This window comes from Phocoena phocoena, chromosome 15 (genome assembly GCF_963924675.1).
Source record: "Phocoena phocoena chromosome 15, mPhoPho1.1, whole genome shotgun sequence".
Classification (NCBI taxonomy): domain Eukaryota; kingdom Metazoa; phylum Chordata; class Mammalia; order Artiodactyla; family Phocoenidae; genus Phocoena; species Phocoena phocoena.
This window is the reverse complement of record NC_089233.1, coordinates 14996881-15022053: the sequence shown is the minus strand read 5'-3', so window position 1 is coordinate 15022053 and position 25173 is coordinate 14996881. Positions and strand designations below refer to the sequence as shown.

The 25173-nt window shown below is 41.6% G+C and overlaps 1 protein-coding gene across 1 annotated transcript; it reads right to left on the bottom strand.

The window, feature by feature from the left end:
- PSPH (phosphoserine phosphatase) lies at window positions 1–25135 on the bottom strand. Its single transcript, XM_065892150.1, has 7 exons — window positions 24880–25135; window positions 19927–19981; window positions 5410–5568; window positions 4395–4529; window positions 3788–3933; window positions 2632–2780; window positions 1–505 (listed from the first exon to the last, which is right to left on the bottom strand). Exons 3-7 carry the CDS (start codon window positions 5547–5549, stop codon window positions 398–400), a joined length of 678 nt encoding a protein of 225 aa, XP_065748222.1. The 5' UTR covers window positions 5550–5568; window positions 19927–19981; window positions 24880–25135; the 3' UTR covers window positions 1–397.
- Between the last annotated feature and the right edge of the window lie 38 nt (window positions 25136–25173).

Below are 25173 nucleotides of genomic sequence, written 5' to 3'. Positions count from 1 at the left end.
TTCTGATACGTGGATAAACTTTTATTTATATATAAAGGGAAAACCAATTTCACTTAAAGCTGCCTAATCCATATTTCCAATAATGAAGGTGTTTAATTTACTATCCACCTTCAAAAGCCTTCAAATAAAATATAGCTAGGAAAATACATAAAGAATTCAAATTATAAAACTCTCCAGGTAATTAAATGGTCATAATAATACCGGAGCTACAGTTAAAAAAAAAAAAAAAAGAACCACAATGTTCTATGAGCCCTAACTATAGTTTACTTGGAAGTACAGATAATCAGTACTAAATTTATATATTAAGTCCTAATATGCAATTGGAAGCAAACAGTATCAAACTGTATAACGTTTAAAAATTAACCTGAAGTTGTTATGAACTGTATAAAAACTGATCTTATTCTTCCAGTTCTCCCAAAAGCTCTACAAAATCAGTGATGTACCATTCCGAGTTGTCCTTTACTTGTTGCCTGATCACATTTCCTCCAAATCCAATGAAAACATCCTAAGAAGAGAACAAAAGGGAAATAGTTTAAAAGAGAGAGACAAAGATACAGCAGCAGCCTAGGGCAGTAAGTGTTGTTTAAAAGAATAAACTCTGTGCAAAGAGGTGAGCCCAGCCTCACCTGGGGCACCTCCCTCCCCAGCTCCCCGGGAGCCTCCCCTCACCCTGCCCTGAGAATGAATGAGTCTGACCACCACTGCTGCAGATGCATTCAGCTGGACATTGTGGGCTTCAGGAGAACTGAAGCCCTCTTAAAACCAAGACAATTGCTTACAAAACTAAAACCACACCAGGTGGTAAACATCTGAGTTCTAAACTAGGTGGCAATCACCTCCAGGCCAGACAATTTCAGAGAAAGAAGATCAAAGAGAAGCCTGTGGTGCCGTGGAAATGCCCGAGGCCTGGAATCAGGACCAGAGCAGGTATTTCCCAGCTGGCATCGTGGGTGAAACTGAGGGACCTCCCTCCCAGGAGGGCATGTTATTCTGGGCTGAAGGAGATGACAACCCCAGAGTGTGTTAGCAGCACTCCACTTTTCACTGGTAGAATCATTTAAAGTTACATTGTTTCATTAATTTCTGCTCAGTGATACCTTCTTTTAGTCAATGATCTTTTTAAATGGTGTTTTCTCTTTTTCTGCCAGGCTACAGACACAATATACACTAATTTAGAAGTACAAAATTCTCTTACTTGACCTTTGTCTTCATTTTTATTTTCATACCATACAAGGGTGGGCGGCAGGGCCGGGGGCAGGGAATAACTAGATGCTTCCCTTCTAGTTAAATTTAGCCTCCTCCTAACTGAGCTCCCTGCCTCTGCTGCAGCCCTTTCTGCATGCCAGCACCAGCTCAGCTGTCCTAACACACTGACTTGTTCCTTCTTGGTTCAGAAGCCTTCCAGGGCTTCCCAGGACCCAAAGGTAACACCAGAGTGCCTGGTATGTGGGGTCTTCTTCTCTTGCTGAAGAGAAAGCTCACTCGTGCCTAGGACCATGCTAGTACATCCTTACTGTGCTCTGCTGCTTCCCCTCCCTCTAGAAATTCCACACACACCCCACCAAGTCCTGCCAGGTCTCCACATGGAGGCTGCTAACCGTCCTTTAGGGCACAGATTCCTCTGACCACCTTCCAGGGATACACACCTGCATGCACACCACTTTCTCTTGGTTCAGTCAGGCTGTATCATTTTCTGACTGGTAGGGTCATCTGGAATTTGTAATTTTGCTCTTTCTGGACACCGGGATCGGGGGCCCCCTGAGGGAACCCTGCATTTTATGCCTTGCTATTCAACTAGCCCGGCGTTCACTACTTAGTCGACCCCAACATTGGCTATAAATCATCTAAGAATGTGTTATCTTGAACTGACTCAAGTAGTGTTAGAAGGATCCCAAAAGATTCTTTAACCATGAATGCTTAATCATTGACAGAGAAAGATACTATTTTTAGAGCTCAGGAAACTAGGTAGTAAAACGTTCACCACTATATTTTTGGTTCAGTTTTTCTTAAGTTAGAACAAGACAATATAGTCAAATTCCTACGTGAAAGGGACATGTGATAAGTTAAGATATTGGCTTAACTTAAGATATTGGCTATATAGCACTTGTTTCCTGCTAGTCTCAGAAAACAATGTTAATTCAGAGGAATAAAATGCCTTAATATGGGCGTGGTATCAAACCTCCCTGAGCCTCAGTTCCCTGATCAGTAAAAAGGAGAAGATAATGCTTTTACCTCACAGGGCTGTTACAAGGATTCCTCATAACGTATGAGGAAATAGTTTATCAAATATAAAACATTACAATTTCGGTTATAGTAATAAGAGCTGTATTATTTGTGGAAATGAAGCCAAACCTTGTTGAGCACATACTCGGGCTAAGAGGTGGCAGCCATCCTGCAGGGACAGGGGTCTTTGAAAGTTTTAAAAGGTTTTTAAGTTCCTTATTTGCAACCCTCCTTGGGTTTGCAAAAAGTCAATTAATATATTGAGATTGAATTTGTTTTATTTATTTTGTTTTTTTATTTTAGGCTGATACAGGTTTTTGTTTAACTCTCACAAATTGTACTGAGTTCTAAGTCAGCTGTCAATAGTAAAAGTACAAACGCAAAAAAATTAGTACACTTAATACATACAGCAGGAGGACAGGCTTCCATGTCTGTGGCTCCATCTCCAATCATGACTACTTTCTTAAAATGAAATTTTTCCTTTAAAAGTTTAATAACTTTTCCTTTCCCACCAGATTCGGCTGTTGGCTGCATCTCATCAAAACCTGCATATTCACCTTAAAAGAGCCATTAAAACAGTTAAAGATCCACAGGATTTTATCAGTAGGGCCAGCCTTTTGCATAGATGATAGCCTCACCTTCATGTCGCTCACAAAGCTAAAAACAGCCTTTAGTAAAGTGACACAGGCTGGACTTTCACACTTATTCCTCAGATGAACAAGCTTTGCTTTTAAATTACAAACACCTCTTGTCAAGGTTACTCCTTTAGATGATAAACATCTTGGGGTAAATTAATTTTATCCTCTAAGCTTCCAGTGTCATAATTCTCAAAACTTGTTGAGGTGGCAGAACACCATGAAATAGTAATATATTAATTTAAAACATGTTGATATACAATTTCATCTAAGAGGAGATTCCAATTTATATTTGATGGATTATTTCCATTCTTACAGTAATTACCACACTTATTCTCTACTTCTTTTTTTTTAATGATTTCTATCTACAGACCCTTAAAAAGTGTTCTATTAACACATTTAATTTATTTTTAATTAATATTATTTGGTGTTAAGAATGTCAGCCACCCCTTGACATAACTGGAGACATCTTGAGATGACAGAAAACTACAACTGTGGCTCTGTGATGGTCCAGAGAGGGGCCAGGAGGTGCCTCCAAAGGCAGCTAAAGTGCAGCGACTTGCTCACAAATTAACTCTCCTTCCTGAGTCTAAACTGATTCAGATACATGAGAGCTTTCATAGAACTGAAATATGATGCATAACAAAATAAGTCACGAGGGTTACATAAGAACTAACATTTTACTCAGTACAGACATTTATATACAGATAGATGATTATATCGATACTGAAGGTAGGAGAGATGATGACCTAAGTCTATTTTGCAGGGCAAACGATACCAAGGTGCAAAAGACATCAGTAAAGAGAATCCTTTACCTCAACATTTAACTCTGATGCCACCTTGCTTGAGTTGCATTCCAACAGACATTACCTAGGATGTTGAATACTAAAACTGAGAAGAAGGAGAAAATGTTACTATTAAAGACTTACCATTAAAGTAGAATTTCAGCCTGTTGGCAAATACGTTGGTTGATGGGATGTTGAGCTTTGAAGCAACATGCTCCACAATGCTCCTAAAGCCTCCAGATATTAGAAAAACCTGAACATTTCGCTCTTGTAGGCGACTTACTAGCTCCCTGAAAAAATAAAAACAAAAAACATATAAAATACCAAATGCTGATTAATATAAAAGAGAAAACATGAAAAGGAAACTCAAATATATTTTTTCTCCAAATGCATTTGCCCAAGGTACATCAGACAAGGTATACCGCCTAATGAATTAATGTTTTATATATGTTTTTCTAAAAGCACTTAGAAATTAGTGGGTGGGGATTAACTGCTTTAGGAAACCATTCCACAACTCTATTCTGCCCATGGACCCAGAAACACAAGAAGAAGAGGAGGCTTAGGCTCTCCGTGGGGAGAGAGGGAGGGCAGACGTGGGCAAGACCAACTAGAAGACAAGACCATATACAAGTACCGAAGGAACCACAAAGAAGGGAGCTCTAAAGTAACGGTGAGATACCCTCAGGAGGACACGCCCCCAAATGCAGGTGCTGATAGGGAGATAGTGTACCCAGACCAGGGAGCCCCTTACCTTATGCCGGGGGTCAGGTGAGGTGGGTGCTCTGCTATAAGCCTTTGCACCTGTTCCCTGGAGGGCTGGATCAGAGCTAAGCGCTCTGTGAGGGCAGCCTTGAAAGGCATTGCCCCGCCCATGGCTCGCCGTGTCCTAGGAGGAAGACCCAAAAATCAGGCCAGCTAAGTGCTGTCTTCGAAGTTTACATGCCTACCCTCCCCCGCTCCTCACAAGGTCCACGCACGAGGAAGGTGCCCCACCATACAACAGACGTGGTGCATGGCCATGGGAGTGAGTGAGGCCTGGGATAAACCACTGAAGGTTTGCTTGAGAATCGCATTAATATTTTGAAGCCAAAATAGCCTAAGTCTATTTTGCAGAGCAAATGAGACCAAGGCACAAAAGACATCAGTAAAGAGAATCCTTTATCCTTTGCATCCACAAATACACCACCCAGTGAGCTAAGAAAACCACATATACTATCCACAGGTACCTGCCTTGGAAGCTGTGAGTGTTTGTAAACCAAGAAAGAAACCAAAGGCCCTGTACTCTTGCATCAAAGGAAGCTGAACATGAAATGGTCCATGACCTAGTGACTGCAGGTGACACAGGGAGGGCAGGAGGGAGGGAGGGACTCTCACCCAGGCATCCATGGAGAGACTCTGAACTGTAACTAGCTTTCTAACAAACCACTAAGGCCACACAGCACTGGACCCCTGGAGACCCCCCAGGTCATCTTCTTTGGTTACTTATCGTCATCATTCCCCTGACCAAGCTAAGAGTATGTCATCCATACTTGTTTGTCAGAGGCAACCATATATTTTTTTTGCCATAAATATTTGTATAAAGGGATGGTTGGATGATGTACACTACCAAAGTCAGCTCTCAGTGATGGAAGAAAAAGCCTAGTGCCCATGTTTCATAGGCAGGGACTAAGATCAGGCTCTGGGCTCTGGTCCTGCATGTCATCCAAAAGTCACTCTTCCTTTGCAATTCTTTATCATTTCATAAGGTGAGTAAATACTGCTCCTACATTTCTGACACAGCATCCTCAACTCCACAGAATTTGGCCAGCTCATCAATTCCTTCTTCTCTGATGACTGTGCTGTCAACATCAAAGCACACTGCATCAGCTGAACAGAAAAGTTTCCTCAACTCTGAATGGGAGACCATCCTGGGAAGAATTTTCCTCCTACAACAGAAAAAGATAAATGTAGTTAAAGACATAAAATATAGTCATAAAAAGGTCTAATTTTGCCTACGACTGTCAATATATTTTAATTTGTATCAAAGTCAGTGTAGCCCATATAAGCATGTCCTCATGGAATCATTCTTTTTTTTTTTTTAACACAAATTAAGTATCTTCTAAATGTCAGGATCTGAGGTTACAAAGATTAGCGGGACCCAAACTCTGCTCCCAAGCATTGTCTAGTGAAGGTACCAACTTATAAATATATTTGATGTTCAACCAATATTCAAGGACTTTTGACCTAACAGAGCAATAAAGGCAAGGGCTACAATGGAAATGTGCGTAAGGTACCATGAGCACACAGAGGAAACGTTGAACCTTGTCTATGAAACAGGGCTTCCAAGAAGTACAGGCATTAAGCTGAATCTTGCAGAGTAAGTGGCCCTCTGAGTGGGTTCTCAAAGGGCAGGGTATCAATTTGGGGTGTGCTGGGAATTAGCAGGGAGGGAGACGGCAGCAAGGAGAGAGGGTAATGTTGGCTGAGGGAAGAGCAAGGGCAAAGGCGATGCATTAGAAGGATGGATGACGTGCTGGAAGCTGCCCAACAGCCCAGTCCAGTTGCCAGGCAGTGCACGGAGAGTTAGTGTGGGCTGGGCTCAGGAGTTTGGATTTTAACTTCTAGCTAATGGGAAACCTTGCTTTCCACCTCAGAAGAGAAGTCAGAGCTACATACACACGTGTTAGTCTCTGGTGCAGAGGTGGTAACTGAAGTCATAGCCTGATGGAAGTCACCACGGAGAGTGGAAAAAGGGAGAAAGAAGAGGCCTGAGGACAGAGCGCAGGAACGGGACATTCAAGTCAGGAGCCTGAGAAGGAAAATGAGAGGGAAAGGTCACGGGAAGAAATTCTGGGAGACCACAGTGCTGCCGAAGCTATGGAGGAGAGTTTCAAAAGAATTTTGAGTATTTCTTTCTTTCTCTTTTTTTTTTTTTTTAAGAAAATCACTGGACTAGAATCATGGACGTGAACTAGATCCTAGAGGTCACCCAGACCACTCACCCATCAAAGAGACTAATATGTCATGTACAACGCCACACGGACAATGCAAATCAGCATAAACAGTGGCTGAAAACAGACTCAAAAGAGTCTGGCTAACCCACTTTGTAACTGATTTCAAACCAGTGCATTTGGGGCTTCCCTGTGGCACAGTGGTTAAGAATCTGCCTGTCAATGCAAGGGACATGGGTTCGAGCCCTGGCCTGGGAAGATCCCACATGCCGCAGAGCAACTAAGCCCATGTGCCACAACTACTGAGCCTGAGCTCTAGAGCCCGCAAGCCACAACTACTGAGCCCATGTGCCACAACTACTGAAGCCCGCACTCCTAGAGCCCATGCTCTGCAACAAGAGAAGCCACGACAACAAGAAGCCCACGCACTGCAACAAAGAGTAGCCCCTGCTCACCACAACTAGAGAAAGCCCACGCACAGCAACGAAGACCCAACACAGCCACAAATAAATAAATAAATCCAAAAAAAAAAAAAAAAAAAAGAAAAACAATGCATTTGGCAGAATGATCTGGTTCAAAGTGGACCTGGAAAAAAAAATCTTTTAAGCCTGAGGTCAGCAAACTACAGCCAGTAGGCCAAATCCAGCCTGCCACTTATCTTTGTACAGCCTACAAAGAATGACTTTTTTACCTTTTAAGTAGTGGGAAAAAATAGAAGAATAATATTTTGTGAAACATGAAAATTACATAAAATTCAGTGTCCAAAATCAAGTGTTATTGGAACACAGCCATGTTCATCGTTTATGTGCCTGTAGCAGCTTCCCCACTACAACAGACAAGTTGAGTAGCTGCATCAGAGACTGTACAGCCTGCAAAGCCTGAGATATTTACTATCTGGCCCTTTACCAAAAAAAAATTGTTGATCCTTGTTTGACCCCTTACAAGAGAGTACTCCAAACAGGAAATGTGAGTTTCATTAGAGACCCAATAAAAATAGGCAAGGGAGGGTAAATTAATGAATCCAGTTAGATAATGGAATCTTAAACTCTGCACTAACATTATCAACCTAAATGTGAATAAGCCTCCATTTAACAGAAAACTATTCTTAAAAAACATGAATACTAAACACATCTGCTCCTGGTTATCAACAATCTGCTTTTTCCCCCAGCATCACACTCTTGTTCAAGCTCATCCCTCAACTTAGAGGACTGACTTCCCAGGTTCACAGATCATCGGCTCTTTGAGGCTAAAAGCTCCTTTGCTGGTTGGTTCTCTTCCGTTCTCTTAATGTTGAAATGGCCCATGGTCCGTCCCTGGTCTTCTCTACCTATACTCACTCCCTAGATGAATTAATTCATCCAGGCTCATGGCTTTAAATGCTGTCTCTATGACAGTAACCCCCAAATGTACACCTGCAGCTCAGTTTTCTCTCCCAAACTCTAAACTCCAACTACCTACCTGACTTCCACTCAGATGTTTGGTAAACATCCCAAACTTAACATGTCCAAAACTGAACTGCCGCTCTTCCCTCCCCCCAGAAAACTGTCATTCTTGCAGCTTCCTTCTCTCCCTTGAGGGCAATTCCATTCTTTAGTCACCCTTGACATTTCTCTTTCTCTCAAATCCCACATCCAATCTTTCAGGAAATGATGTTGGCTCTGCCTTTAAGCTCTAACTAAACTATGACCACTTCTCACCACATCCACTGCTATCATTCTAGCTTGAGTCACCAATGTTTCTTGGCAAGATTATACCAAAAGCCTCCTAAAAGGTCCCCACCCCAGTATTTGCTCTCGACATAACAGTCAGGGAATCACTGTAAGCTATAAGCAAATCATGCTACACTTCTGGCTCAAAATCCTTCACTGGCTCCTCATTTTACTAAAAGTAAAAACCAAAGTTCTTATGATTCCCTAGAAGGTCTGCCCCCCAACTCTGGCACCACCACCACCATGCCCTCCCCATTACTTCTCTGACCTCATTTTCAACTCCTCTCCCCCTTGTTCACTCTGCTCCAGCCTCGCTGGTCCTCTTGCTGCTCTGCAAATACACCAGGCAGACTCCCCACTTAGGGCCTTTGCTCCAGCTGTGCCCTCGGAGGGAAGGCTCTTCACGCGAATATCCACTTGGCCAATTCCCTTGGCAAGAGTTTGCCCAAATGTCAACCTGACCACCCTGTTTACCATTGTAACCCCCCCTCCCTAACCTTACCCCCAACATTACTAACCTCCCTCACGATGCCCTACTTCTTTTTTCTGTAACATCTCTCATCTTCTAACACACGATAAAACTTATGTTTGTTAGGTGTTGTCTATCTGTTCCCATTAGGATGTAAATTTCACAAGCGTAGGATCTTTATCAGCTTTGTTCACTGCTGGATCCTTAAGACTGAGAACAGTATTCGGCATACAGTAGGACTCAGTAATATCTGTTGAATTATGTGAATGAATAAAGCTCAAATGCCATCTTCACTATCAAGTCTTCCCTGATTCCCCTGAGCTGGAAAAAAATCTCTCCCCAGAACTTCCACAGTACTTCATGTAGATCTGTTTTTTTCAGATATGGAATTCATAATGTTCCAACTTACCTTAAATTGAGTTATGTGCATAGCACCTCTACTCTTGGATTGCAAGCTCTTTATACTAAGATCCAAAATTTTCCAAAACACCTATTGTTTTGAACCTCTTTTGAGTAGATGCTCAATTAATTCTGAAGGTTGAATGAATGAATAAATGATAACATTTTGAATTACATACCCATAACTAACCATTTTTTTAACTTTTTATTGTGGCAAATTTCAAATGCATACAAAAATAGAAAGTACAAATACATGAACTCCATGTATTTATCATCCTGCTTCAACAATCATAGCAAATCTTGCTTCATCCACCCCACTATAAAAGGTTCTGCACCCCAATTCCAACATTGGGGGGGTAGGGCTCCCACACTACCAAGCAATTCTCGGACACCAGCAGGGTATCCTACATTTCCACTCAATTCCGACACTATCTACCCATAGGAAAAGCATCAGATTCCACAGGTTAAGGGTTCAGTCCCACAAGACTGACCCCACTCCACCCCCAACACACATACACACACACGCACACACACACGCGCGCACACACACACACACACACACACACACACACATTTCAGATGCCAGTCACAAGTCCACAAGTCCAGATTATCACCTGTGCTTCTGACTGACCGGCTATAGACTGGAGGTTCCAACAACCCCCTCCTTGGGTTTGATTAATTTGTTAGAGTGACTCACAGAACTTTACTAGATTTATTCTAAAAGGATATAACTCAGGAACAGCAGATGAAAGAAATGTACAGGGCAAGGTATGTGGAAAGGGGCATGGAGCTTCCATGCCCTCTCCAGGCATGCTGTTCTCCCCAAATTTCCATGTGTTCACCAACCTCGAAGTTCTTCGAACCCCGTCCTTTCCGGGTTTTGTGGAGGACTCATTACAAGGGCATAATTGATTGAATCATTGGTCATTGATGACTAAGCTCAGCCTCCAGCCTCTCTTCCCTCCCCAGAGGTCAGGGCAGTGGGACCAAAAGTTCCAACGCTCTCATCACATGCTTGGCTCTCATGGCAAACAGCCCCCATCCTTAGGTGGGTCCAAAAGTCACCTCATTAACATAAGACACATCTTTATCCCTCTCATCACAGGAAATTCCAAGGGTTTTAGGAGCTCTGTGCCAGAAATGGGACAGGACCAAATATATGTTTATTACAAATCGCAATCTCACACCCACACACTTCCACCTCTGAGATAAATCTGATTTATCTCAAAGCAAATCACATCATTTCATACAAAAATACTTCAGTATGTATTTTTTAAAGGTAAAGACTTCTTTTTTAACATAGTCATTTGCACTTAAATTTTAACTCTACTGCTATGCCTGCCTGTGTTCAGGTCTGGCTGCTGAGGACTGAAGAATCAAATCAGGTTAATCACATCAGACCTCCTGATGCCCTTGCTCATCCATTCCTCATCATTAGCATATAAATTAACAAAATGTCTCTGTTATTCATTTATGCCCTTCATGATTTAAATCCTATTTCACCAATCTATTCCCCATTGTTCTTCTCCCCCCACATACACTCACATACATACACCCACACCTTATGCTCAAGGAATACAGAGGACTTCTTGTTCCTTAAACATGTCATGATTTTTTAGTTCTCTGTACCTTTGCAGATGCTGTTCCCTCTGCCTGAAATCACCTAATTACTCATGTCTAATGGGAAAATCCCTATGTATTCTTTAAGGTTCAGATTAAATTATTTTCCCTGTACTAGCTCCTTCATAACCCCCTCAGAGAATTAATTAATCACTCCCATTCCCTTCCTAGAATGTGAGTTCCTTCAGGGTAGGGACCTTGACTGAATTATCTTTCTGTTTCCACCACAGTGGGTGCTAAAATTAAATGTTTCATGAACTAGAGTTGAATCTAAGCAGTTCCTGAGAACAGAGAATCGAGTAGATTACTATTCTCAATAAAACAATTCCAATTTAGTGTGCTATTACCCTAAAATTAAAGTCCTTAACAAGCAATGATGACTATAACAGAGAAACAGAATCAATATCATATATTCTGAAGTTGGAAGGAAACTCAAAGCCATTATCTGGGGCTAGTCCCATGCCTTTCTGCAGGAACAATATTAATACATCCATTTCACAGATTAACTAATAGAGGTATAAGGAAGTTAAATGCTTTACCCAAGGTCATACGGTTCCTAAATGATGGCCAAAGAACTGAAACTTGGGTCTCAAATGCACAGAGACAATATAAAAGAGGTGGATAAATTAAGCAGAATTAAATAAGGTTAGACATTGTTAAGAATGTAACGTGGGGACTCCCCTGGTGGCACAGTGGTTAAGAATCTGGCTGCCAATGCAGGGGACACGGGTTTGACCCCCGGTTCGGGAAGATGCCACATGCCACAGAAGCAACTAAGCCTGTGTGCCACAACTACTGAGCCCACGTGCCTAGAACCCATGCTCCACAACAAGAGAAGCCACCACAACGAGAAGCCCACACACTGCAATGATGCAACTAGAGAAACCCCGTGCACATCAATGAAAACCCAACACAGGGAAAGAAAGAAAGGGAGGGAGGGAAGGAGGGAGGGAGGGAGGGAGGGAGAAGGAAGGAAGGAAGGAAGGAAGGCAGGAAGGAAGGAAGGAAGGAAGGAAGGAACGTGGACCCAGGAAATGTAAAAGACTTTCAGCAAGAATTCAGACTGTCCCCCAAGAAGACATACATATGGCCAACAGGCACGTGAAAAGATTCTCAACATCACTAATTATTAGAGAAATAGTGAAAGAAGAAAGTCTGCCCATTCTTTGGGAGACCAGCAGATAGAAACAGGTTTCATAAATTGTCAAATTCCCACCAAGCCAGCGAACTCCAAGGAGCTCCACATCCCACTCTCTGTGTCTCAGAAACACCCATTTGGCTCTGGTCCAGAGGGAATTAACCTACTATTACATGGCTAAGCAGGCTCACTATAAAAGCCTAGAAGACAGAAGTCTATCAGCAGAGAAGCAGTGCTTAATGCAGTGCAATTCCACTGAGCATGGAAAATGAGCCATTTGTAAATGGAGAGAAAGCCAGCAACAGACAAACAAACGATGTTAGAGGACCTAAAATGAGACAAATGGAATAGGCTAAAGAACCTCATAAGCATGTACAGGAGGCGACATTCACAGATAGACAAGATGAAAAGGCAGAGGGCTATGTACCAGATGAAGGATGAAGATAAAACCCCAGAAAAACAACTAAATGAAGTGGAGATAGAAAACCTTCCAGAAAAAGAATTCAGAATAATGATAGTGAAGATGATCCAGGACCTTGGAAAAAGAATGGAGGCAAAGATTGAGAAGATGCAAGAAATGTTTAACAAAGACCTAGAAGAATTAAAGAACAGACAAACAGAGATGAACAATAAGTAAAATGAAAACTACACTAGAAGGAATCAATAGCAGAATAACTGAGGCAGAAGAACGGATAAGTGACCTGGAAGACAGAATGGTGGAATTCACTGCTGTGGAACAGAATAAAGAAAAAAGAATGAAAAGAAATGAAGACAGCCTAAGAGACCTCTGGGACAACATTAAACACAACAACATTCACATTATAGGGGTCCCAGAAGGAGAAGAGAAAGGACCCAAGAAAATACTTGAAGAGATTATAGTCAAAAACCTCCCTAACATGGGAAAGGAAATAGTCACCCAAGTCCAGGAAGTGCAGCAAGTTCCATACAGTATAAACTGAAGGAGAAACATGGCAAGACACATAGTAATCAAACTGGCAAAAGTTAAAGACAAAGGAAAATTATTGAAAGCAGCAAGGGAAAAACAACAAATAACATACAAGGGAACTCCCATAAGGTTAACAGCTGATTTCTCAGCAGAAACTCTACAAGCCAGAAGGGAGTGGCATGATATACTTAATGTGATGAAAGGGAAGAACCTACAACCAAGATCACTCTACCCAGCAAGGATCTCATTCAGATTCGATGGAGAAATCAAAAGCTTTACAGACAAGCAAAAGCTAAGAGAATTCAGCACCACCAAACCAGTTCTACAACAAATGCTAAAGAAACTTCTCTAAGTGGGAAACACAAGAGAAGAAAAGGACCTACGAAAACAAAACAATTAAGAAAATGGTCATAGAAACATACATATCAATAATTACCTTAGACGTGAATGGATTAAATGCTCCAACCAAAAGACACAGGCTTGCTGAATGGATACAAAAACAAGACCCGTATATATGCGGTATACAAGAGACCCACTTCAGACCTAGGGACACATACAGACTGAAACTGAGGAGATGGAAAAAGATATTCCATGCAAATGGAAATCAAAAGAAAGCTGGAGTAGCAATACTCATATCAGATAAAACAGACTTTAAAATAAAGAATGTTACAAGAGACAAGGAAGGACACTACATAATGATCAAGGGATCAATCCAAGAAGAAGATATAACAATTATAAATACATATGCACCCAACATAGGAGCACCTCAATCCATAAGGCAACTGCTAACAGCTATAAAAGAGGAAATCAACAGTAACAAAATAATAGTGGGGGAATTTAACACCTCACTTACACCAATGGACAGATCAGCCAAAATGAAAATAAATAAGGAAACAGAAGCTTTAAATGACACAATAGATCAGATAGATTTAATTGATATTTACAGGACATTCCATCCAAAAACAGCAGATTACACTTTCTTCTCAAGTGTACATGGAACATTCTCCAGAATAGATCACATCTTGGGTCACAAATTAAGCCTCAGAAAATTTAAGAAAATTGAAATCATATCAAGCATCTTTTCTGACCACAACGCTATGAGATTGGAAATGAATTACAGGGAAAAAAACGTAAAAAACACAAACACATGGAGGCTAAACAATACGTTACTAAATAACCAAGAGATCACTGAAAAAATCAAAGAGGAAATCAAAAAATACCTAGAGACAAATGACAATGAAAAAACGATGATCCAAAACATATGGGATGCAGCAAAAGCAGTTCTAAGAGGGAAGTTTATAGCTATACAAGCCTACCTCAAGAAACAAGAAAAATCTCAAATAACAATCTAACCTTACACCTAAAGGAACTAGAGAAAGAAGAACAAACAAAACCCAAAGTGAGCAGAACGAAAGAAATCATAAAGATCAGAGCATAAATAAATGAAATAGAAACAAAGAAAACAATAGCAAAGATCAATAAAACTAAAAGCTGGTTCTTTGAGAAGATAAACAAGGTTGATAAATCATTAGCCAGACTCATCAAGAAAAAGAGGGAGAGGACTCAAATCAATAAAATTACAAATGAAAAAGGAGAAGTTACAACAGACACTGCAGAAATACAAAGCATCCTAAGAGACTACTACAAGCAACTCTATGCCAATAAAATGGACAACCTGGAAGAAATGGACGAATTCTTAGAAAGGTATAACCTTCTAAGACTGAACCAGGAAGAAATAGAAAATATGAACAGACCAATCACAAGTAATGAAACTGAAACTGTGATTAAAAATCTTTCAACAAACAAAAGTGCAGGACCAGATGACTTCACAGGTGAATTCTATCAAACATTTAGAGAAGAGATAACACCCATCCTTCTCAAACTCTTCCAAAAAATTGCAGAGGAAGGAACACTCCCAAACTCATTCTATGAGGCCACCATCACCCTGATACCAAAACTAGACAAAGATACTACAAAAAAAGAAAATTAGGGCTTCCCTGGTGGCGCAGTGGTTGAGAGTCCGCCTGCCGATGCAGGGGACGTGGGTTCGTGCCCGGTCTGGGAGAATCCCACATGCCGCAGAGCGGCTGAGCCCGTGAGCCATGGCCACTGAGCCTGCGCGTCCGGAGCCCGTGCTCCAGAACGGGAGAGGCCACAACAGTGAGAGGCCTGCATACCGCAAAAAAAAAAAAAAAAGAAAGAAAGAAAATTACAGACCAGTATCACTGATGAATATAGATATAAAAATCCTCAACAAAATACTAGCAAACTGAATCCAACAACACGTTAAAAGGATCATACACCATGATCAAGTGGGATTTATCCCAGGAATGCAAGGATTCTTCAATATACACAAATCAATCAATGTGATACACAATATTAACAAATTGAAGAATAAAAACCATACGATCAACTCAATAGATGCAGAAAAAACCTTTGACAAAATTCAAGATCCATTTATGATAAAAACTCTCCAGAAAGTGGGCACAGACGAAACCTACCTCAACATAATAAAGGTCATATACGACAAACCGACAGCAAACATCATTCTCAATGGTGAAAAACTGAAAGAATTTCCTCTAAGATCAGGAACAAGTCAAGGATGTCCACTCTCACCACTATTATTCAACATAGTTTTGGAAGTCCTAGCCACGGCAATCAGAGAAAAGAAATAAAAGGAATACAGATTGGAAAAGAAGAAGTAAAACTGTCACTGTTTGCAGATGACATGATACTATACATAGAAAATCCTAAAAATGCCACCAGAAAACTACTAGAGCTAATCAATGAATTTGGTAAAGTTGCAGGATACAAAATTAATGCAAGAAATCTCTTGCAATCCTATACACTAATGATGAAAAATCTGAAAGAGAAATTAAGGAAACACTCCCATTTACCACTGCAACAAAAAGAATAAAATACCTAGGAATAAACCTTCCTAGGAAGACAAAAGACCTGTATGCAGAAAACTATAAGACACTGATGAAAGAAATTAAAGATGATACCAACAGATGGAGAGATATACCATGTTCTTGGATTGGAAGAATCAATATTGTGAAAATGACTCTACTACCCAAAGCAATCTACAGATTCAATGCAATCCCTATCAAATTACCAATGGCATTTTTTACGGAACTAGAACAAAAAATCTTAAAATTTGTATGGAAACACAAAAGACCCCAAATAGCCAAAGCAGGCTTGAGGGAAAAAAACGGAGCTGGAGGAATGAAGCTCCCTGACTTCAGACTATACTACAAAGCTACAGTAATCAAGGCAATATGGTACTGGCATAAAAACAGAAACATAGATCAATGGAACAAGATAGAAAGCCCAGAGATAAACCCACACACCTATGGTCAACTAATCTATGACAAAGGAGGCAAGGATATACAATGGAGAAAAGACAGTCTCTTCAATAAGTGGTGCTGGGAAAACTGGACAGCTACATGTAAAAGAAGGAAATTAGAACACTCCCTAACACCATACACAAAAAGAAACTCAAAATGGATTAGAGACATAAATGTAAGACCGGACACTATAAAACTCTTAGAGGAAAACATAGGAAAGACACTCTGACATAAATCACAGCAAGATCTTTTGTGATCCACCTCTTAGAGTAATGGAAATAAAAACAAAAATAAACAAATGGGACCTAATGAAACTTAAAAGCTTTTGCATAGCAAAGGAAACCATAAACAAGATGAAAAGACAACCCTCAGAATGGGAGAAAATATTTGCAAACAAATCAATGGACAAAGGATTAATCTCCAAAATATATAAACACCTCATGCAGCTCAATATTAAAGAAACAAACAACCCAATCCAAATATGGGCAGAAGACCTAAATAGACATTTCTCCAAAGAAAACATACAGATGGCCAAGAAGCACATGAAAAGCTGCTCAACATCACTAAGTATTAGAGAAATGCAAATCAAAACTACAATGTGGTATCACCTCACACCAGTTAGAATGGGCATCATCAGAAAATCTACAAACAACAAATGCTGGAGACGGTGTGGAGAAAAGGGAACCCTCTTGCACTGTTGGTGGGAATGTAAATTGATACAGCCACTATGGAGAACAGTATGGAGGTTCCTTAAAAAACTAAAAATAGTACTACCATATGATCCAGCAATCCTACTACTGGGCATATACCCAGAGAAAACCAGAATTCAAAAAGACACATGCACTCCAATATTCACTGCAGCACTATTTACAATAGCCAGGTCATGGAAGCAACCTAAATACCCATCAACAGATGAATGGATAAAGAAGATGTGGTACGTATATACATTGGAATATTACTCAGCCATAAAAAGGAATGAAATTGGGTCATTTGTTGAGATGTGGATGGATCTAGAGACTGTCATACAAAGTGATGTAAGTCAGAAAGAGAAAAACAAATATCGTATATTAATGCATGTATATGGAACCTAGAAAAATGGTACAGATGAACCAGTTTGCAGGGCAGAAATTGAGACACAGATGTAGAGAACAAACGTATGGACACCAAGAGGGGAAAGCGTGGGGGGATGGGGATAGTGGTGTGATGAACTGGGTGATTGGGATTGACATGTATACAGTGATGTGTATAAAATTGATGACTGGGGCTTCCCTGGTGGTGCAGTGGTTGAGAGTCCGCCTGCCGATGCAGGGGACACGGGTTCGTGTCCTGGTCTGGGAGGATCCCACATGCCGCGGAGTGGCTGGGCCCTTGAGCCATGGCCACTGGGCCTGCGCGTCCGGAGCCTGTGCTCCGCAACGGGAGAGGCCACAGCAGTGAGAGGCCTGCGTACCGCAAAAAAAAAAAAAAAAAAAATTGATGACTAATAAGAACCTGCTGTATAAAAAAATAAAATAAAATTTAAAAATTAAAAAAAAAGAATGTACAGGAGGCAACACAAATAACAGAGAATGGGCAAGACTCCTGAGAATGACTGACAGGCTCCTGAAGCCTCAAAGATGTAAGAAGATGAAGCCAATCTACAGTGCCTCTCTGTGCCTAGCACAAGTCCTGGGAAATGCAGAATGCACACCATCTTCAAGAGGTTCCCAGTCTCGTTGGGATGATCAGACAAATCATTATTGCTCACATTTGAAAAGCCAGCACCTTTAGACTCTTTCCAACCACTGATATCAGCAATAGCTTCAACCAGACCATGAGCCTCAAATATGAAAGGAAATGTACATTTCCTCAAATAAAGTGAGGACTGATTTTCACAGACCCAGATGAACATTAGTCCTGACTTATGACTCAGAATTGCTGACACCTGCATCCTGGGTTGCACTGTGGTTCCAAAGACAGATTTTGGTTCCAAAGACAGGATTTTTGAGACAAACTATTGGAGGACAGAGGGAACGAAAACTGCCCACCAAACTGAGAAGGCATCTTGAGACCGAAAAATGAGGCAGGCAGCTCTGTATAATCAATGGATCGGTTTATCATAGGTAACTTACTCAAAGGGTGGGATCTGGATTGGGTGGACAACAATCCAGAAGCATTCACAGCTGCACTTCCCATGAGCAAGGGGCCATTGGGACAATTTTATAGTGCTTGGGAGTAGGTGCTTGGAACGAGGGCGTGCACTCCCCAAGCCAAGATTTATGAATGGGTAAGTAGTCTCGTGGGTGCCGGGAATACAGCAGGGGAGGGTTTTCATCATTGTTTGGGGACTAACAGAGCATAGAGGCTACCTGGTCCTAATGATTATTAAACAATGTCTATTAACTACAAAGCCCTTGATGACAGAGAAGTGAGTCACTGCACAGTACCGTCCTGGGTAGGGTCAGCGGAAGGACAGGAGAAACTGTAAGGGTCCATGATGGTGCCAGTTATGCTAACAGCCATACACAAACATTACATTGCAGTTACATGGAAGACTGATTCTTTTTTCATGCCCTCCCTAGCAGATGGAGCTGGATTACATGACCTTAACTTTGCCCACTAAATGCTCGTGCCAGGGGATATGCCCTCTACCCCTCAGCTTACCTGGGTTTCAATCCCCTGCTTAGACTGCAGAACAAATTCAGCTTCCTTTAGCGCTTCCCAACCCGCAATGTAAAATGCTCTGCCTCCTTACTCACTTTTGGTTCCCTCTTTTTTTCATTGTCTCCACCAGGAGTGACTCATGATTCATACAAAGTCAAAATGCTCATAGCTCCAGGGGACAGAGGGGAAATCTGCTGAGTAAGTTCAGTTGCTTCAAAGTGAATTGTGTACATTAGAAAAATCGTTGCTGGAGAATGGACTCTGGATCCCTCACATCTGGCCCTTGCAAGGAAGAGGGACAGGACGGGGGTGGAAGAAATCCTGGTGGAAAGGTCTGTGCTTAGACATGGCAGCTCCCAGGGCTGGTCCCGACCACTGGACCACTGCCTTCTGTGTCTCAGGACAGGACTCCTGCCCACCCGACCTCAAGCAGGTCCATCTTGGGGAAGCAGAGGGCCAACTGGTAAAGAAGCCACAGGGACAACCCCTTCTCACCCCCAGCTCCAAAAGTATAAAAACAAGTTTTCCTTCATGGCCAAACTTAGGAGGTCTGGTTTTAGATAAAAGGAGAAAAACTTCCTCATCCAAACTCTCTTCCAACTTCTCCATCTAAGTATCTTGCAAGAGGCATCTAAGATCACCTTCACCAACTTCCCCTTTTGCTGGGATTGACCTCTTACCTTCACCTGTGTAAGAACAAATATAAGCTGGTACAGAGGTTGAGGAAGCCGACAGAGCAAAGCTTCCTGGGCTTAGATGGGCGTCACCTGGGGTGGCTTTGGTCTTAGGGGTGAGTCTGTTTGGGGCCCTCCAAGCAGTGAAACAATGCCCAATGGAGTCTGAGAGTTTCTGAATCAGAGGAGAGTCAAAGAGCATTCCTGTAACTAGGACTATGGTTTCTGGTCAATGCATTATAGTATATTTTATGATAAAAAAGAACAGCTATTCCTCGGGGAACCTGAGATTTTTAAGCATGCCACATAGGTTACAGCAGAAAAATTTTTTTTATTCAGTGAATATTAAACTGTTAACTGATAAATATACAACAATGACAATGAAAACAGAAGACAAATTGGACTCACGTTTCTCCAGGGCTGGATTCCTAGGAGACAATACTCTTCTCTTTCTGCTTCTTTCCTGAATAAAAACACAGCATAAAGTTCTGACTACAAATTTCTTTAAGAGAGATCTTGTGAGTTCTGCAAGAGCAAGAGCCTAGAAAAAAACAGGGACATGAACATCAAGGTCCAGACACAGGAGAAGAAAGAGGAGACTGTCTAGCTTCACTGTCCCTCCTAGCAGGACCGGTACAAAGGAGGGTCAGCTGCAAATTCTCCTAAGACTGCTTCCCCTGGGAAGCCCTTCACTTCTGTCTCCTTGAAGCACGCAGAGGAGGAAACACTCTTCTGTGGCTTTAATTCTGCAAAAGCTTCGAGTCTGATAGGAAATCACCTACACCTGATTAGCAAGGCTCAAAGGCAAGGGAAGGAGAGAGAAAGGGAAAGAGGATCTACTGGGAAAACATAATACAAATACAGAGAAGCCAACACAGGTCCATTACAGGCTCTACAAAACGGTCCCTGCTGTCTTCAAAATGAGGAAAGTCAACAACATTCCAAGAACAGTCAGAGGGGAATCCTGCTGCCCAATAACGAGGGAACGAAGCCAACAACTTTAAATTATAATCCTCATCATTTAAACTGTAAATAGAAGTGGATAGGGACTTCCCTGGTGGCGCAATGGTTAAGAATCCACCTACCAATGCAGGAGACATGGGTTCGAGCCCTGGTCCGGGAAGACCTCACATGCCGCAGAGCAACTAAGGCCATGCACCACTACTACTGAGCCTGCACTCTAGAGCCCGGGTGCCGCAACTACTGAAGCATACATGCCTAGAGCCCATGCTCCACAACAAGCCACCGCAATGAGAAGCCCGAGCACCGCAACGAAGAGCAGCCCCCATTTGCCACAACTAGAGAAAGCCTGCACGCAGCAACGAAAACCCAAAGCAGCAAAAAAAAAAAAAAAAAAAAAAGTGGATAAAGGTGCTAAATCTCAGAAGAGAAAAAGAGATAAAAAGAAATAGTTAAGAACAAGCAGCAAGAAAAAGCAAAGTAGAGGTTGACAAAGGAAGGAAGCCAGAATGGAAATAAATCATTTGGAAGGTTCAAATACGGTCCTCACTGAACTCAGAAAGGGTTCGGTGTACCCTTCTCTCAGCGGAGTCACACAGGATAATACTCCTGTGAAGGAGGAAGAGTACAAGGTGTACTCAAAGCCTCGTACCTGAGCATGCAAGTCTAGCGTTTCTTTCCCACTCTGCTGAGCACAGCTGGCTTCTGCAGGTGTTCTGAATCCCACTCCCCTGCAGGCCAGCGAGAGCTGCATCCTAGCAAACCTCCCCGGAAGCTCCTTTCTTAAAGAGAACCCACTGCCCGGAATGGCATGACAAGAAAAGGAATATTTCCAATTTGCTTCTTTAATAGAGTTTATTCTTGATCCATTGGTTTAATTATAAAGGCCCGCTCTATTTCTCTAATTTAGAATTCATACTTTGCTACTGGCCTTTTTCTTTTTTTTAAATTGGGCATGTATTAGATCATGTGAAAATTTAAGACATCCCTTGTTTCACCAGCATGAAAATGACAAGACTCTGATCATTATTATATTGAAATCCTACCTGGTAGTTTTAATAAAATATAGAAATCTAATGTATATTCTTCCCTAACTTGTAGTCCAATGCCAAAAATTAACTCCAAATGAATCAAGACCTAAACACAAAAGCTAAAACTATAAGACTTCTAAAACACAGGAGGAAAATTGCACACCTGTGGTAGGCAGCCTCTAAAATGGCCCCTAGTGGGAATTCCCTGGTGGTCCAGTGTTTAGGACTCTGTGCTTCCACTGCAGGGGTCCTGGGTTCCATTTCTGGTCAAGGAACTAAGATCCCACAAGCCACACAGTGAGGCCAAAAAACAAAAATTCCAAAAAACCTAGTGAACCGACTTCCTGCTATCCCAACCCATCTGTAACCCCCTACCCTTGAGAGTGAGCTGGGTATAGTGACTCTCTTCCAGTGAATAGAGTGAGGCAGAGGTGATAGGATATCACTTGCAAAATTAGACTGACACAAATGAGTGTGTGTATAACTGTGAGGTCTGAACAAGCTCTATGGATTGTGCCAATGTCAGTTCCTTGGGATGTTGTCTTCGGGGGAAGGGACATGGAGGAAGGAGGAATGCAAGAGATTTCCCTGTATATTTCTTTGCAGCCTTCTGTGAATCCATAATTATTTCTAATTAAAAAATATTATAAAAGTGTGTTTTTTTTTTTTAAAGTGTTTTTTTTTATAGTGAGTTAATCTCAGGGAATTCCCTGGCAGTCCAGTGGTTAGGACTCGGCACCTTCACTGCTGGGGCCTGGGTTCAATCCCTGGTCAGGGAACTAAAATCCTGCAAGCCACACAGTGAGGCCAAAAACTAAAATAAAATAAGAAAAAAGTGAGTTAATCTCAAAAAAGGGAAAAAAAAAGGAATGTGGCTTCCATCTTGCCCCAGCACCCCCACTCCTTGCTCTGGGGTAAGGCAGCTACCATGTTGGTAGCTGCCCAATGAGAGGCCCATGTGGCAGAACTGAGGGGACGTCCAGCAAACAGCCAGTGAGGAACTAAGGACCTCAGTCCAACAACCCTCAGGGAACTGAATCCCGCCAATAACCAGGTGAGTGCTCTAGGAAGCAGATCCTCCCCCAGTAAAGTGTTCAGATAAGTTGACCATGGCCAACTGCAACCTCTTAAGAGACCCTAAACCAGAACCACCCAGCTAAGCTGCTCCCAGATTTCTGACCCACAGAAAGTGAGAAAATAAACGTATGTCATTTTAAGCTGCTGAGTTTTGGGATAATTTATTATGCAGCAATAGATACTAATAGAACAACCTTAAGGTAGGCAAAATTTTCTCAAATAAAACCCAAATAGCATGAATAATAAAAGGAAAAAAGTGATAAATTGGACTTCATCAAAATTAAAAACTTCTGCTTTTCAAAAGACACCATTATGGCGACAGGGTGAGGGAGAAAGAAAGAGAAAAAAAGGCAAGTCGCAGAATGGGAGAAAGTATTCACAATACATATATTTGATAGAGGACTTGTATCTAGAATAAAGAACTCTTACAACTCAATAAAACAACAACCCATTAAAATATAAGCAATAGATATTTCAAAAAAGATGTGCAAATAAACTCAGAAGAATAACAAAAATAAAAAAGACTGACAATACCATGTATTGGTGAGGATATGGAACAACTAGAACTCATACATTGCTGGTGGGGATGTAAAATGGTACAACCACTATGGAAAACAGTTTGGCAGTTCCTTACGAAATTAAACATTTACCTACCGTAAGAGTCAGCAATCCCACTCCTGGAGATTTATTCAAGTGAAATGAAAACATATTCAGGGACTTCCCTGGTGGCGCAGTGATTAAGAATCCACCTGCCAATGCAGGGGACATGGATTCGAGCCCTGGTCTGGGAAGATCCCACATTCCAGGGAGCAACTAAGCCCGTGAACCACAACCACCGAAGCCCGAGTGCCTAGAGCCCTGTGCTCCTCAACAAGAGAAGCCACCTCAATGAGAAGCCCGCACACCGCAACAAAGAGTAGCCCCCACTCGCTGCAACTAGAGAAAGTCCGCGAGCAGCAAGGAAGACCCAACATAGGCAAAAATTAATTAATTAATTTAAAATATATATTTTAAAAAAAGAAGCAGCTAAGGGATGGGACTTCCTTGGTGGTCCAGTGGTGAAGATTCCACACTTCCAATGCAGGGGGAATGGGTGTGATCCATGTTTGGGGAACTAAGATACCACGTGCCATGTGGTGTGGCCAATAAATAAATAAATAGATGTATGTAAAAAAACAAAAAACATATTCAAAGCAGCTTTATTCATGATAGCCCAAAACTAGAATGACCACCAACAGATAAATGGATAAACACAGTGTGTTACATTCCTAGAATAGAACACTACTCAGCAATAAAAAGATACGAATTACTAATGATGCTGTAACATGAATAAATATAGAAAACATTATATTGACCAGAAGAAGCCAGACACAAAAGAGTACGTACAATATGATTCTGTTTATATGAAACCCTAGAAAATACAAACAAATGCTATTATGACAAAAATCAGGCCAGTAGGGCTAGGAGTGGGGGTGTCTGACTGCAAAGAGGCCCTAGGAAACTTAAGGGTGATGGAAGTGTTTTATTGTGGTGGTGATTGTAAGTGTGTACAACATTGTCAAAATTCATCAAAATGTACACCTAAAATGGGTACATATTATTGCATTAAATTATACATCAATAAAACGTTAGCTTAAAAAGTTATTAGACATGTATCAAATAAACTGAAAACTTAAAACCTCCTGACTACTTTGTTTCCCAACATGAAAGGGACAGGACTATGATCATTATATTGAAAACACACCAGGCAGTTGTAATAACATATAGAAACCCTGGATTTAATTTTCCTTCCCTGATACTCATTCAAATACCGGTCAGTCAAATATTTAAAGAGTAAACACAACGTGCAAGTCACATATAAAGAAAACATAGTACATAAGTTTAATGAATAGAAGAATTAGTTATTTAATTCCCAGCTTGAAGCTCTACCTTTACAACAATGTATCTGGTAAGTACATATTTAAAATTCTAATTCTAATGGTAAAGAAGTTGATGAAGTCAGACACTGCAACTCTAAATTCTGGAGATTTTCCTACTCTTGTACTGATGACTCCCCTATGTAGGATTGCATCATTCATTCATGCTGTTTGGCAACAGGCAGCAGTGGGATAAAACAAGTGAAAACCATTCAAAAGTAAACGGATAAAAAAAAGCCTTGGAATCCCATGAAATATTTTATCTATCCCGATTAAGGAAAATAAATGTAGAATCACAGAGGCCCTGGGTGTAGGACAGGCAGACCGGTAATCAGAAAGTTGGGCACACGGAGAGATAAACATATGCCCAGACTTACCCTGGCGCTGCTGCTAGTTCCTGGGCCGCTGCCACCGCCTCCAGGTCTCCCGCGGCTGTAACCGTCCGACTGCAGGGGGGCCGAGGGCTGGCTCCGACGCGGAGTCGCGGAGTTCCGAGGGAGGTGACCTGTGTAGACCCGCAGAGCCTTTACCAAACAATCATGAGATCTGCTGATAAGTGCGGTGGCTTCTGGCCGGGTTTGCATGCGCTTTACTAAACTGGAGCCCGTAGACCTCCGCTCTGCAGGGCCGGGCAGACCTTGGCCCCGCCCCCGAAGGAGGGACTCCCTGAG